The sequence below is a fragment of the Populus trichocarpa genome, chromosome 2 (genome assembly GCF_000002775.5).
Source record: "Populus trichocarpa isolate Nisqually-1 chromosome 2, P.trichocarpa_v4.1, whole genome shotgun sequence".
Lineage (NCBI taxonomy): Eukaryota > Viridiplantae > Streptophyta > Magnoliopsida > Malpighiales > Salicaceae > Populus > Populus trichocarpa.
Genome location: NC_037286.2, coordinates 8,210,489 through 8,226,865, shown reverse-complemented (window position 1 = coordinate 8,226,865; position 16,377 = coordinate 8,210,489). Strand labels below are relative to the sequence as shown.

The following is a 16,377-nucleotide window of genomic DNA, read 5'->3' as shown; positions in this document are numbered from 1 at the left end:
GTTGATTTGAAAAAAATCACGACTCGAAGTTTTATTTGAATCAGGTTTTAATTTGAACAGAAATAAAAATTTATCCGATCAAATTTGTTTAATCTAATAAGTTAATCCATGATTCAGTTAACATGTTGCAAATCTAGGTAGGTATTATTTTTTACAAAAAAAAAAACAAATTAATATCATTTTCATAATAAAAAAACAAAATGATATAATTTTAATAAATAATAGTAAGGTAATAAATATCCATAGGAATATATAATTTCATCCCCTTGGTATTAGAGATGAAAATTTAATCCAAACTCAATGGGTAATAACTCGAGTCAACTCAAAAAGATGAATATTTTTTTTTTTGTTACCTTACTGGAAAAGTAATGGATAGAGTATGAATATTATCAAAATTGACCTGAAACACATCTAAACCTAACATGAAATGTATATTTATATTATATAGATATAGTTGTTAGATATTTGAATTTTTTTATACAATATAATATATACATATCTTAATATTAACATAAAACACACACAAACACATAGTGTGTGTGTGATACTTATAGTTTAATAATTTAATACACACACACTTCAAATATATATATATATATATATATATATATATATATTAATTATTTTTTTATTGAATAATAAATAATAGTTAGATGACTAATACACATATGGATAACTGAAACTCGATGGATAGTTTTTGGATATTTGAATTTTTTACTTGATAGGTAATAGGTAGGCTATGGATATCAAGAAATTTGACTCCCGTGGGTACTCATTGCCATCCCTACTCAACATTTGATTTTAATTTATTTTTGTGTCAAATTTTATTTGCTTTTTTTTTTCTCTTTGTTTTATTTTAGTTCCTTTTCTTTATTGCATTTTTTTTTCAAATTTCATCGCTTAATGTTTTGTGATTGAGAGTTTTACTCAATTATTGGTTTTGGGTTTGTCTTCTTTAAAATTAATCCTGAAAAATTAGTCACGAGCTCGTGATCAGTAGGGTCGCGAGTTTTAAATATTAACACGGATTGATCTCGGTTTTAGCTAGATTCTTTATTGAGTTTGTTTTTTTTTTTTCCAATCTCATCATTCAACGTTTGATTTTTAAAAAAATGGTTTTCGTGTTTTTTTTCTGTTTTTTTTTTATAAAATTATCTCAATCTTATACTCATGGTCTCAAAGTTAACAAGTTAACCTACTTTGACTACGATCTTTTTTCTTTCATTGTTTTTTTTTTTAGTTTTTCCATTTAATATTGGATTGTTTAATAATTAAACTTTTAATTTGTTTTTGAATGGATTACCCTGTGTCACCACTATATTGTAGATTTTTCATTTTCACCTGTGCGAGTTCAAACTATTTTATTTATATTATCAAAATTATACAGGCTAGGCTATTGAATTAAATCAAGATAATTACCCAAGTCTCAATTTGATTTGCTTCTTTGAAAATGTTTACATTGCCTTAACTTTTTCTTTTTTATAATGAAAAAAAAGAGGGTTCACCCATGGAGTAGCGTGGTTAAAATGACTAGTTAGAAAACTGAAAAAGGTGTACGCCTGTATTATGATTTCCGCCAATAATCGTTTGAAGAAATAGAGCTAGCTATTGTTTTCCCTAAACTTTTCCCCTAAAAAAATCATCTCTCCTAAAGGGCTTTATGTGGTGGTGGTGGACCTTCTAAGCGAATATAATCGTACATAACTCCTTGGAAAGGGCTGATACTGGCTGTTTGTGTCAGAAAAATGGTATTATTTCCTATCAGAAGCTGGGCTCCGGGAATATCAACATTGAATAGCCTGTAAAGCCCATGAATCCCATGTCTTGCGATCGTGTTATCCTTGCCAATCTCTCCGGTTGAAAATACAGGATTTGCATTTGGCTCATTCACCCGAACCTTGAAAAGAAAGAAAGAAAAAAGTTCTCGGTCAGGAGGATCATTACCGAGTAACACCATTGCTTCACATTCATCAGGAAAATGAATACTTTGAACTTGTATTATACCTCCAATTCGGCAACATTAGCTGTTGCAAGCGCCATGCGTAGCTTATATGCTGCGCGCTCATCCACTTCATCCAGCAAGAACTTTATTTGCCATGTAGTGCCTTCATACGTGGTATTATCCTTCTTCCTGCAATGCAGATACAGAGGAAATTGACAGCTTTATTCAACAACAATAAAAAAAAAAGAGCCCCATATCTTAGCCTGCAATGACCAGTTCAGCATAGAAATTACGTCGTGAAGCTACTAATTAATGTTTTAAAATAGAAACCTTGTAACTTGAGCGAAAAACCAATCTGTTGTATGGTTACTCTTGCCAACTGTGAAAACCAAATCTGCTTTGGGATATAACTCTGCATATCTTTCCCATAATCCATACTGTCTATACCTGCTAGCAAGAAGAGCTTATTAACACATCTTGTGCTTGATAACCTTAGCTAATAAAACCAATGTTGTTGGTACCAATTAGTTAATTACTGATCGCTTGAGACAAACCAGAGGAGCTAACCTTTCCTGTTTGAGATAAAGTTTGTTGATATATTTTGGGTTTGCATCAGGAATGTAAAACTCTGCGGCAGAACGATCAGGGAAACCTATTTCCCACAATGTGGAGCCATTCCTTGGAGCCTCATATACAAGATCACCGATATCAATGTTACTACCTGCTTTACACGTTCAACATTTATAACCATCAAATATACAAAACAAGAAATTAAAAGATTAATTAAGGGTGGGAGAAAAACTAAGACCTGAGTTTATGTTAATGACAGAAGTAAATTTGTAATCTCCAATAAAACCAGGGACCCATGCATAAAGATTGTAGTCACCGGGCCGTATGCCATTGATTGTGAAATTTCCACCTTCATCTGTTTTGGTCCAAAATTGGTAGCCCTGGTAGCCAGATGTGAAAAAAGGTGTGTTAAGCTTGTATGAGTAGCTCAACATCGATGCTATACCCAAAATGTTCGAAATACTATACAAAATTTGGTCACCTTGGATTCTAGCTGCCAGGAGCCAGCTTCTCCCGGGGCTGCCAGCCCCACATAAGCACCTTCTGCAGATATCGTTGCATTGGAAACGTACCTAGGCGAGTATAAACCGTGTAAATTGAAACTAATAAACTTTGATCGAGTTTTTCTCTGCTGGAAAATTGACATGAAGTTACCTCTCTAGGACCAGTAATCTGCCACCGACACTACCGCGTTGTTTTGACGGTGGAAAATCTTCTGAAGCTATGAAGTCATAGGGCCACTTATGAACTTCATTCATCATCTAATCAAATTGTATATTTGTTATTCTCTCTATTTCCAGTAGATAGTCCAATTGCTAGGTAAATGTGCTTAAGATAATCCAAAATGAGTACTGCTAATAATTCTACCAAACATCCTTCTTGAAATCACCTCTCAAAGGATCGGAATCATTAAATTAGTGAGACGTAGCAGTAAATCTCGTGATTCGGGATTTTTCCTGTGTAACTTGAGGAAGAATCTGTGAAAAAATACCTGTTTTTTAGCGTCTTTCCAGAGTGAGAGTGGGTCCCTTCCATCCGACAGAGAATTGACGTAAGCAAAAACTGGGCCGTACACTTTCTTCCATGGCTCGTTAGGCCCGATTTTTATTGTGACGTCCGCTCCCGCATAATGAGTGCTATGCATTACCTGGTGGTGATCAAGCGCATCAGAAAGCTAGCATTTTGCTCGTGTTCGTGGTCATGGACCAAATGAAGGAATATCTTGACTTACACCAAGATTAGTGGGGCCCACATGGGAAGTTAGGAATTGTTTGAGGGGTCCACCCGTTCTGAACTCATGGCTCGGTGTTATTTGCCAGAAACCAACAAGCGGATCGGCCGATATCCACCCGTGAACACTAATGTCTTTGCTCTCGCAGGAATATGCGTATTTGTCATCCACCTAACCAAAATTCATTCGCCACGCAAAATGTTATCTGCTGCAACACTCAAGTGTGTTGCTTACCATGGAAAAAAGAGAGAGTATATACAAAGAATAGTAATCCTTCCGTGAGCTAAAACCTCTCGTTCCGATTTGGGAGGGGCGTTTCGGTATCATTTTAATTTTAATAGTTAGTTTGATATTATGATAGTAATTGTTTTTTTAAAAAAAAATTATTTAAAAATACATTAAACAAAATTTGGGGGCACCCCTGTCTACTCCAAATTCGTCCCTCCCTGTTCCTCAATCCCTCCTCGGTCCTCACCATCCCTAGAACTTAAACAAAATACCCACCAATAGAATTTAATAAAATAAGTAGAAAATGATACCTCTCCTTCAAATTCAGGCTCTACGGGGTGGACAAGTAATACTGCCTCTGGATAGGCTAGAGTCTGTCCTCTCTCTGGTGACCGGTCTTCAGGCAGGGGCATATAACGTTGTCTGTTGTCTGCTATAGCCATATAGCGAAACCTGCGTCCAAAAACTTTTGTCAAGAAAACAGAATTTCGCACTAATTAAGCTAGAAAAGTGAAGTACAGTACTTTTGCCTAGTAAGCTTGAACACGATCCTGGTATTATCAAGATCAAAAGCAGGCCAGCCCCTCAAATGTTCATAAATGGCATATGTGTAGAATCCTGATGACCCACGAAGCATTACGTATCTGCATTAATTCAAAAGAAGAAGAAGGCAAAAATAAAAACGATTTCGCCTCATTAAACCTGATTAATATCACAATCAATCTTGAACAAGTGATAAAAGCAGGTTGATAGCTTTAAGACTATTCCGAGCAAAAATACCTTTTATCGAAGTTCAAGGGGACAACCTTGGCCTGAAGTGAGGAATTCCACATCCTCGTGAAGGAGATCTCAACTTTTTCTTCACTTTCAACTACTACAGTTAAATTGGTTCCGTCCAGTCTGCGTAGTACAATAAAACCTGATTGAAACAAACATGCTACAGAATTGGAGAATTCAAAGATCTTTTTCCAAACATTTTAGATATCATTCTGCTGTGTAGTTTTAGTTATTACCCGAGAGATTTTGAAGCATTTATACCTGTCCAAATTACCCTTTTTTCGTGTGACTCCTTCCCCGCTCCAAACAACGTCCCAGTACCTATTGTAAACATGAAGTCATGAGCTTAATTAACCACACAAAAAAAAAAAAAATTAGTCACGAACTTATTATGACTTATGAGGCTAATAACAGGTTACATGACTCTTTTTTTGTTTAGAAAAAAATTATTTTGTGGTGGGGATTTTGCTGCAAATTAATTTAAAGCAAGAACGGTCATTGGTGATTAAAAAAAGAAGAGAAAAGACTAAAGCATTTGTACAAAGTGCTTACCCTCTATCAGATTCACCATTGTCAGTTTCGAGCAAATTCTCGAGGCCATTGTACTGTATTCCCGTGACATGCCCTCCTGGATTTGATAGTGTGACCTGGAGTATGCCATTGTCCAAAACCACCTGCATATGTAGATAACCCTCTCATTATTACACAACAGCGGGTCAGACTCCATTATTTTTCACTGCTGCTCGAAAACAAGAATCAATTGACGAAAATCAGTCCAAACAGAGAGTTACATAGTCTTTTTGAATATGCAACTGCACCACTTCGGACAACAAGCTGCTGCCAGTTCCTTTCTCACCTCCATGAAAACCCATGCTTGGATTCTCATTCTGCTGCAAATTAGAGAATGCAGCCATGAATTGTGAAAACAAAGACAATATCGTGCACAAAATTTTGCCAGAACCCATGATGACAAATGGTCAATTCTTGCCTCTCTCTCTCTCTCTCTCTCGGCACCAGACACCTTATTATAGGACTTAATGTCCTCCAATAATTATGCCAAATTTGCTGCAATGCTCATTACTCTCTGCATTTACCAAAAAGGAAACAAATTTTGCCTCCTGCACTCTGTGGAGAATGTAGACCTGAAAGCTTATGATACATATATACATAAATAAGTTAATTTTTTTTTTCAATTTTTGCGTGTATTACGTGTGATTTCTTTACTTTCTAGCCACGACTGTTTGGTGCATGAGATAGTTAGGCCAGAATCCAGGTAATTGAAGAAAGGCCATGCTTGTGTGTGGTTTTTGTATTGATTACTAGGAGAAACACAGATTAAATTACTACTAAGGGAGCACTTGCACTGCCAAGAGTCCATTCTCATCTAGATATATGAAAAAAAAACTAGAACATTAATTTCAAAAGTTGGATAACAGTTGCCGGGCTATTCTCCGATAGAGAGATCAGTCGTGTTCCGGAGATTGAAAAGGTATAAGAATCATGAGAAAATCATAATACACATAAATATAGATCATCTAGGCAAAGGATTTTGTTGACGGTCGGCACGTATAATGAAGAGATTTGATCGAGAGAAGCTCTTGGAAAAAGACACGTAAATACCAATTAGGCCACCCAGACAGGATTGTGATCCTCCTTTTTTTTTTAATATTTAAATCTAAAATATCAAAAGGATTTTTAGCTACAGAAGCTTAGAGACAGATACAAAAATGCCATTTGATGGGTTTCTAACCTATCCAATTAATTTAGCATTCTCAATCTTTCCAATTTATTAATCATAAATCCATGGTTGAATTATACTTTTCTATTGTTCTTCATATTCATATTTCTCCGTGAGTTAATTTAAATGATTAAATTTAAAACAAATAAACATGATTTTAGTGCCCGTGAAAAATGACAACACCTTAACTACTTGCTATATATTTCCAATCTCATCTGATCTAAAATATTAAATTAAAAATAATGACAGATTTCGGAGATAATTAATTGGTTAAAACTTAAATATATTGACATATAAATAATTTATATACCATAATCACAACATCGATCATCTTGAATTGCTTCCATTTTATCAGGAAAATACAATCTCATGGCTTGTTTTCTCTGAACAAGAACTTCGCAACTTCTAATGTTAGAAAATTTGCATTCTAACACCGTTTCAGCATTGTACAAGAATAAATGATTTTTAAATGCTTTAATATGTTAAAATCAAGATAATAAAAAATATTATATAGAATTACCTTAAATAACCTAGCTAGCCAGGTACATAAAACAAGTCTTAATTCCTAACCTAATGTTTTTCATGCTTAATTTGTAATGAAAAACTCTGGGTTTATTATGAAAGAAAAAAAGAAAATTGAAGAAAAATGTAATCTAAACCTCCCGTACGTACCGAACAAGCAGTATTTAAAAGCAGATATCAATTTTCTATATAATAAACAATATTAATCCCAATAAACAATATTAATTATGACCATATAATATATATATAGATCCAAAACATCAATGACCGAAACAAAAGGGCTTTATCGTGGAGAAATGAGAAGAAGAAGAAGAAGAAGAAGCGAACGCACGTACCTCATGAGCTATAATATTCTGCTAATAACTCGAGCCATGATGCAGAGATGCATGCTTCTAGCAATAATGAGAACGGAGCAAAGTAAGAGAAGCTCTAATTAAGCTTGTTCAAATCCTTGATCAAAGAAATCTTTTGTCAATGCCCTGAAACGTAGACAAAGAACGAAGGGACGTGAAGGCTTAGACAATGGATGCATGTTTAACCCTTGATAATTTTCCTTCGAGCTAGAGATGAAGCATATTCCCTTTCTCACTTTTATGTTGACACGGTGCCTTTCCTTTGCCGCCACCGTTGTTTGGTGCATTAGGTATCAGAGCAACATCAACAGAAGGTAATTTAAGCATATAATAATTATTATTATTGTTATCAAGAGATACGCCAGATAGTAAACCACCTGCTATTGGAAAATAAATAAAAATAATAATTGATTTCCAATTCGTAATCCAGGAGAGTGGTTGATTTTCAAGGATAATTACATTATATTGACCAAGATGGGGTCTCTCATTTCTTTATTCATTGATTAGATTCGATGCACCGCTTGACTTGATGGGCAACAAATTGACATTCGTTTTTAGTTGGTGTGCTTAGTTAGTTTACTTTCCAATGAAAGCATGATAGCTATATTGAATATTCTATAGCTTGGTATTACGATATGGAATTGTTTTTTAAAATATTTTTAGTTTAAAAATATATTAAAATAATATATTTTTTATTTTTTAAAATTTATTTTTGACATCAGCACATCATCTAAAAATACTAGAAATATAATTTGAAGTAAAGAAAAATAAAAAATTTTAATTTAAAAAAAAACACTTTTACAATAAAAAAAACGAAATAGTTTTTATTTTTCAAACATTCTTTACAGAAATCAATTTCAAAAACCAAAAGAAGCACCTAACCCGAAACAACCATTCCAGTGATGAAAAATAAATTCATAAAAAAATCATATGAGATCAAGTCTCAGCTCACTAGATAGAAAGGGGACCAAAACTGAACCTGCGTGGCCTCACTCATAACTAATCAATCTCCAGGACAGCTGCTTTCCAAAACACGCAAGTCTCGTAGCTTCGAATACCAGAAATTAGTCATTGATTTCACACGGCAGAACTCCTATGCCTGCGTTCTCATTTCTCTTTCCATGTATACCAGTTTAGTCTCTCCTGCCCTCGCCCAATTAGAAACCGCTAGTCATTTGACTAGATCAAAAAATAAAATTTCAACATGGAAAAAAGAATATGTAGATATCACTCACGATTTTTTTTAATTATTAACTGATCATGTATTTAATAAAATAAATTAAAAATTATATGTGTTAATAATTTTTTAAAAAAGAGTTGTCATGTCTAAATAAAATCGGAGACAAGAAAGTAAAAGAAAAATATAAATTAAGATATATGAAATTATGCCACATTAAGCCTTTCAATTTTGTTTAATTATATGGCAATGATTATTTTTTGCAAGAAGAGTAATGATTTTAATTTTATTGAAATTAAATAATTTGATAGTATGATTCCTTGTTTTCTTATTAATATTTCTTTTCTACAAAAAAAATATATAACTTTTTTGTCCTATGTTATTTAATTAATAAAAATCAAAAGCAATAAGAGCAAATCTATTTTTTTTTTAAGATTTGAAATAAGGGTTAAAAGGTATTTATCTTAATAAAAACCCTTTGTCTTATCAACATGCTCCATTTATTTTCAACATTTGTTTACCATAATATTTATTTTCTAGCCAACATCTTATCATAATTATAAAAGCAATTTTTTATTATAGAAAAAATAATATTATAATAAATTTAACGCGAATGCATTAAAAAGTTTAAAGAAAAATAAATTGCTTGTGCATTGCAACAGAGAATTTTTTTACAGCGTTACTAAACCCGACTTGGTCCCTTGCATGACCCAAGTTTCAAATTAAACTGATCAAAATATGAGTTGATCTAATATGACATAGTTAACATAAGAGGTTCAAACATGACCAAGTAAACTTGATAAAAAAACACATTTTGAAAAATAAAACGCTCAACACGGGTTAAGTCATGAGATGAGGATAATCTAATAGTGCATTGCAACAGATACAATAAAACGCTCTGAGTTAACTTGCTAAATTAGTGATCTAAGTCATGAGATCAGGACAATCTAATAGAAAGTAAACTAGAACAAATTATAAAATCTTAATTTTTAATCAGTCTACTGTTGAAGAATGAATTTGAAAAATACAAATTTAAAAAAAAAGTTTGAGTCAACCAGGCTAACTGACTTAACCCTCAACACGGGCTATAAAATTGAAATAACAACACAGAATGCAACCACGACACAGAATGCAAACCACGACAAATCATGTAATTCAATCTCTAATAAACCAAATGCACAATAATATAATAAAAAAAACATGGAATAAAAAAAAACCAAAGACAAAAAAAAATTGCAATAAATATTTTTTTATAAAGTGATGCATAATAAAAACACTACCCCTTTTAGTTTTTTTTAATTAATAATAATAATAATAATAATTAATCAAAGTTATGGCCAATGTCGTGTGGTGCCAAGATATCAATCAATTTTTGTTTATATAAACAAGGTTTGTGCTACAATTTCTCGTGGAACTATTTATACTATGTCCGGAACAGAGCACTCAAAACCTTAACCAAGAGGTTTAGTTCGTTTCTTTCGTTGTTAATGGAACAGAATGATTTGAAACTCGCAGACCAAATGTTTTCCTTGATTTTTATTTCTTCACAACCATCTAATGGTCGTCTCATAAGCATATAATCATTAAATTTCAAGAAAACTACAGAAATAAGTTAAAATGTCAGAAAGTAGCGTGATAAAATACAACTGGGCTAAAATGATGTCTCAGGTGAGTTGGAACTAGAAGAAGAAGGGCCTTCCAGACGAATGTAATCATACATAATCCCCTGGAAAGGGCTAATGCTTCTTGGCTGTGTCAAAAACACAGCATTATCACCTTCAACAAGTCGAGCACCAGGTACATCTATACCATACAGCCAATAGAGTCCATGAATTCCATGTCTTGCAATTGAGTTATCCTTCCCTATCAATCCGCTCGAAAATAAGGGTTTGGCCTTTGGATCGTTTATTCGAACCTTTTAAAAAATAAACTTGGATTAGTGCATTGTAAAACTAACATCAATGGAAACTGGATGTTCTGTAGCTTTTTCTTTCTTTCTTTGTTTTTTTCTTTTTGGAATTACTTTTGATTAGTTAATGATCAATTGAAGATTTCCATACCTGCAATTCAGAAACAGTAGCCGATGCAAGTGCTACACGTAGTTTATAGATGCCATTATGATCCACTTTGTCAAGATTAAACTTGATTTGCCATGTGGCTCTCTGGTATGTGTTATCATCCTTCTTCCTGCAATCAAGAAGCCAAAGATAGAAATGAACAGGTCCTCTTAAGCACATTCTGATAATAAAAGGAACGTATAACATTCTGATTAGGTGGTTTCTTCAGGCATGTAAGAGGACTAACTACATGTTAATGAAAGCAAAACAGCATTGAGATTGCAGAATTGCACCTGGTAACCTGAGCATAGAACCAATCTTTTCTGTAATCACTAACTCCAACGGTGTACACCAGGTCTCCATCAGGATATAATTCGGCATATCTTTCCCACAGTCCGTACTGCCTAAACCTGAAAATTATACAAGTATTCAATCGATGTTCATATGATGACATGATGGAGCTGAAATTTCTGCTCTAGGCGCGTGCACAAGGAAGATGGAAAAAGGTTGTTGCAAAAATAAGCCTCATCAGGACAGATTGCTTTTCACAAACTAGCATGACTAACCTGTCAGGATGATTAACATAGAGTTTATTGATGTACTTAGGATTAGGATCAGGAACATAAAACTCCTCTGCCGAACGATCAGGGATGCCTATTTCCCACAATGTTGGCCCATCTCTTGGAGGCTCGTACACGAGATCACCCATCTCAATGTCACAACCTGTGTTCCAGGATTTTTAAGATAAAAATGTTTTATAGTGGTAGAATAAATCCCAAAGAAATTAATACAGAATCAAATCAATGTAGTTATACCTGATGTAATAGTAATGGAAACATCGTATCGATAATCGCCAATAACGCCAGGAACCCATGCGTAAAGGTTATAGTCACCAGTGCGTACATTATTGATGGAAAAATAGCCGCCCTCATCTGCTCTATTCCAGAATTGGTAATCCTGATAGAAAATAGCAGGTAACATTATTATCTTCCAGAGTCTGCCAGGAAAAAAAAATTCCCATAAAATGGCTTCTGTTAAGATCGACAGAGCATTGGTTCTCTTTATTCTTTTGGTGGATTCTTACAGTGCTTCTTTGTTATGTCGCGGAAATGGTTAAGAATAGACAAGATAACAAAAAATCAGAGTCACACCTTGCATTCTCTTTGCCACGATCCGACATCTCCTGGTAGTGCTAGTCCAACATAAGCTCCATTTGCTGGTGTATAATCATCGCTTACAAACCTAGACATTGAACAAGACAGCCATTAAAAGAAAGTATTGCAGATAAACCAGTTTGATCGTCTCTGCACCCCTACCTGTCTCGCACTAATAGTCTGCCACTAACATTCCCCCGTTGATCCGATTTTTGGTAATCCTCCGAAGCTGGAAATCCATAAGGCCAGCTTTGGACTTCAATCAACATCTAATAACCACATATATCAATCTTTATCAGTTCTAACTTATTAAAGATGAATTTGCTTGAACTATTGGTATAGTTTAAGAGTTAATCTCAAAATAACCTGCAATTTAGCGTCCTCCCAAAGCGAAAGAGGGTCATCTCCATCCATCACAGAATTAAAATACATAAACACGGGTCCAAAAACTTTCTTCCATGCCTCACCAGCTCCAATTTTCGGCACCAAATCTTCTCCCGAATAATGAGCACTGAGAAACATCTGGTCATGACATTTGGATCCAATAAAAGCAATTTGTCATAGACTATCATTGCAATAAAATGCTGTTAAAAATGAAGAGGCTAATAATCTACATAGCTTACCACAAGGGTGGTTGGTCCAACATGAGAGGTTAAGTTCTGTTTAACTGGTCCACCAGATCGAAACTCATCGCTTGGTGTAATTTGCCAGAACCCTACTGCGGGGTCCATACATATCCACCCGTGTACCTTGTTGTCTTTATTTTCAATTGAGTATTGGTACTTATCATCCACCTATACATTTTATAATGGAAGAAATCAAAATCCTGTAAAAATTAGAGAGAGAGAGAGAGAGAAGCGCATACCTCTCCTTTGAAGTCTGGCTCGACAGGATTGACAAGCTGAACTGCCTCAGGATAGGCCAAGGGTTGGCCTCTTGGTGGCAATCTGTCATCAGGTAATGGCATGTATCTTTGTCTATTGTCTGCCGCGATCATGTAGTGAAACCTATCCACTCAAACCCTCCCCATTAGAAACTGTCATTACTCCGTGTTTTTAACATTCCATTTCTTATTATTCTCTCAAGTTTCATGTGAAAAAAATAGGCACCGCAAGGCAAAAAAAAAAAAAAGGAGTAAAATCGGTACTTGTCTTTTCTGAGCTTGAACGCAATCCTAGTTTCGCCAAGGTTAAAACCAGGCCATTCTTTCAAGTGCTCATAGATGGCGTAAGAGTAGAATCCTGAGGAACCACGAAGCATTACAAACCTATAATAGAATTATATTAGGTTTGTCATCATGTTTCTCCTTTTTCAAAGGAAAGCATTGGAATAAATAAGGAATTACCTTTTATCTATGTTCAGGGGAACGAGTTTGCCCTCCTGTGAGGAATCCCATGTTCTTGTGAATGAGACCTCCACTTGTTCTTCGGTTTCTACAATAACCTTAAAACTTCTTCCTTTAATCCTGTACAGTAATTAGACCTTCACTGAACTCCGGCTTAAGAAAGAAAGGAATGAGCAATCTCTTCTATTGACAAAATTTTAGTTTAAAATTAAGGACCGACTAACTGTTATATTAGTTATGGATCATTAAATTAATATATATTCAGGTGTTCATAATAAATTGCACAGATTGTGCCAATCACCATACATGATAACAAGCAAGTATTCGATCAATCTTTGGTTAATAATAAAAATCCGAATTTAATGCCATGAGGCTAGCTATTAACAATTCATTAAGAGTTAATTAATTATAAGCCTGTTAGAGAGGGCAAAAAAAGAGAGCATACACATCGAAAATTCCTGTAGTTCCTGCTGTATTCCATACGAGGTCCCAGTACCTGCATATCAATCCAAAACGCAGAATTAGAAACATGCATGGTCAATTTAGATAACCTGTGTTTCTATGCGTGTGCCTCGTTGATTTAGCATTCTGCAATCACCAATAGTTTTAGCTCTTCAACTTGTCCCTCGTAAGAAACAAACAAAAAAAAAAGAACAGAAATAAACAAAAAGTATTGTACCCTCTATTAGATTCATCATTTTGAACTTCAAGTAAATTGTCGATGCCACTATATCGTATACCAGTGACAATTCCATCTGGGTTTGACAAAGTGACTTGCAGTATGCCATTATCCATCACCACCTACGTACATGCATCATGAAAGCTAAACTTCAACAAGAGAACGACAAAAACCTGAAAATCCTTTGCCTAGCATTCTAGCATTTAAGAGAAAAACAAGAAAGAAACCAGAAAAGACATTAATGGGGAAATCAAATTTAATTTACATGACGATCTTGAACAAGGAGTTGCACCCCTAAATGCGGCATGCTAAGGCTCTTGATATAGACCCCGGAAACAATTGAAGTTCGTATGATTCAAATTAGGCTGCAAACTGATGCTTATCAATAGTAATACTGAGAAGAAATTTGAATGGAGGAAGTCCAAATATATATGAACGACATTGCAAGAATCTATTGACCTTAGGCTTCCTTAAAATGCATTCTGTTTATCACTTTCGTCTTTTTAAATCTCTTAACTTAGTCGCCACTCGCCACAGTTTGGTGCATTAGATAAAGGCGTGCAAGAATCGCTATATATATGTGGAGCAGAGCAACTGTGTGAGTTACAGAATTAAAATTTAATAAATTAAAAGTCTCACTGATCTAATAGTCTATACTCTATATGCATGTATATTCTTAAAAAGACATTTTATTACTCAAAACACACAAACGATTAACGTAGAAACAATTCTAGTTTTACACAATTAAGACCTCTAACCCTCAGAATATTCGGTACTAATCTCTGTTAAAACATGTAGAACTCTGTTGGTGGGACGGCGTTTTAAATCTCCTTATGTGTATTATTTAAAGGATGATAACAGTACTGGGTGATTAACTTATCGCCGAGTTTTTCTTATTTATTTATTATGTTTGAGGTCGGTGTTTTAACTTCTATTTATTATTTCTTTTTATGCAGAAAACTTGACCTCCACATCAAGAAACGGAAACATAGAAGTGAAATATAGCACGCATTGATTCTTATCTCGTTCGGCACGAGAGATTATACCTTGATTGGTCTGGAGTGCCTGTTCGACTAAGCTTAGCTTAAATGTTTAATTCTGTTGGATGCATTTGGTGAGCAGATAGGATGGATCGATATAGAATCAATTGGCCCACGTTTGTCCTACTTCGAGAGGTGGGACATAATTCTTAACGTAGAGTAGGATTTTTCACTCAGTTTCTGTAATCATAAAAAATAAAAGGTTTTTTTTATATGGATAAATATTAGTTATTGAGTTAGGTGTAGTCTGTCCATAAAAAATAAATCTCATTTAAATATTTAAAGGAATTATTAAAAGAATAATCGTTTTTTTCTATTTGTATATATAAAGACATAACTAATGTGAAGATGCATGAAAGAAAATAATATTTTTTTTATTATTTCTAACTCTCAAAAGTAACCAATTCCGAGAAAGTATACATTGCGAAAAAGAATAGATGATTGGTCGATTTGTTCACGTACATAGCTGGACGGCAGGCATGAATATCTATATATTTCATCCTTTGATCTAAATTGTTGAGCCTTTACATCTACATGTAATTGGACGGTGTGATGGGACTGAAGAACCACTGGTTTGTCTTTTTAGAAAGTGGACATTAAACGAGATAGAACAAATATTAGTTAGCCAATTGATATGATTTCAATAAGTAAGTTTGGCTTCTTGATTTTTACTTGAAAGGTACTCTGCTCGACACAATTTGGTATTAGCTTTATTCATGGGAGTGTTGTTATCGTCCATTCAATGAAACACGAAAAATAGCACTTTATATTCATCATGCATTAAAATAACAAGGACAATAATATATATATATATATATATATATATATATATATATATATAATTAATTCAACAAACATAATTTCAATTCAAATTCAAAAATAAATTAACTTAAAATTATGCAAATTTCAAACACAAATAAAAAAATAAGAGTTGAACCGATTTGACACTATCGACTTAACGAGTCTAAAGATAACCTGGACGACTGGTAAAAATATTGTTTAACTTAAAAAATATTGAGACGATAATATATTGAGTCGATCCAGATCAACCTGGGTTAACCTTTTAAATCTGTAACCCCATATAAAATAAATCAAAAAATAATTATGAAGCTTAATTACTAATAAAATTATTATTGAATGATAAAATTTTAAAAGAAAATCAATCAAAATAAAGGATATAAAAAAATAATTGTTCTGAATAAAATTAGACTTTTCTAAACTCTAATTGTTTTATAACTTGAGATATAACAAAATATAAAGAAATTTCTTGTAAAATTTAGATTCATCAAACAATCAGATTAAAAGATATTTTATAACATGGATAAAAATTTTAGAGCGTTAGCTCAATCAAAGATTAAGTTAAAATTAGAAAGAGACAACCTAGATAGTATTTAAAAAAAACAATATTATTTGACGAAATAAAATTACCAGAATAGAACCAGAACATTCCAACCAGAATTACGACTGAATTTATGAAACGGGCTGAGATTACAAGCAAGATAAAATATATTCTAGTTTATTTTATATTTTAAACTAGTACGAAACATGCCCATTATCAAAAGTA

General features: G+C 33.6%; 2 protein-coding genes across 4 annotated transcripts; both read right to left on the bottom strand.

Annotated features, from left to right (window-relative positions):
* Positions 1 to 1,534: 1,534 nt before the first annotated feature.
* On the bottom strand, positions 1,535 to 7,656 carry LOC7467218 (uncharacterized). Of its 3 annotated transcripts, none has more exons than XM_024595594.2 (16): positions 7,344 to 7,656; positions 5,540 to 5,638; positions 5,301 to 5,422; positions 5,010 to 5,069; positions 4,752 to 4,871; positions 4,496 to 4,615; positions 4,283 to 4,424; positions 3,744 to 3,914; positions 3,504 to 3,659; positions 3,167 to 3,273; positions 2,994 to 3,084; positions 2,751 to 2,892; positions 2,510 to 2,663; positions 2,273 to 2,389; positions 2,005 to 2,131; positions 1,535 to 1,897 (listed from the first exon to the last, which is right to left on the bottom strand). In XM_024595594.2, exons 2-16 carry the CDS (start codon positions 5,618 to 5,620, stop codon positions 1,649 to 1,651), a joined length of 1,959 nt encoding a protein of 652 aa, XP_024451362.1. In that variant the 5' UTR covers positions 5,621 to 5,638; positions 7,344 to 7,656; the 3' UTR covers positions 1,535 to 1,648. The 3 variants fall into 3 exon arrangements, with proteins under 3 accessions (XP_024451362.1, XP_024451363.1, XP_024451360.1); XM_024595595.2 differs by having other exon boundaries at positions 5,540 to 5,635; XM_024595592.2 differs by lacking the exon at positions 7,344 to 7,656 and having other exon boundaries at positions 5,540 to 7,272.
* Positions 7,657 to 10,039: 2,383 nt separating this feature from the next.
* On the bottom strand, positions 10,040 to 14,310 carry LOC7467217 (probable rhamnogalacturonate lyase B). The gene is made up of 15 exons (XM_002301076.4): positions 14,039 to 14,310; positions 13,774 to 13,895; positions 13,540 to 13,590; positions 13,095 to 13,214; positions 12,897 to 13,016; positions 12,615 to 12,756; positions 12,373 to 12,543; positions 12,116 to 12,271; positions 11,912 to 12,018; positions 11,747 to 11,837; positions 11,411 to 11,552; positions 11,162 to 11,318; positions 10,889 to 11,005; positions 10,599 to 10,725; positions 10,040 to 10,453 (listed from the first exon to the last, which is right to left on the bottom strand). Exons 1-15 carry the CDS (start codon positions 14,078 to 14,080, stop codon positions 10,190 to 10,192), a joined length of 1,929 nt encoding a protein of 642 aa, XP_002301112.4. The 5' UTR covers positions 14,081 to 14,310; the 3' UTR covers positions 10,040 to 10,189.
* Between the last annotated feature and the right edge of the window lie 2,067 nt (positions 14,311 to 16,377).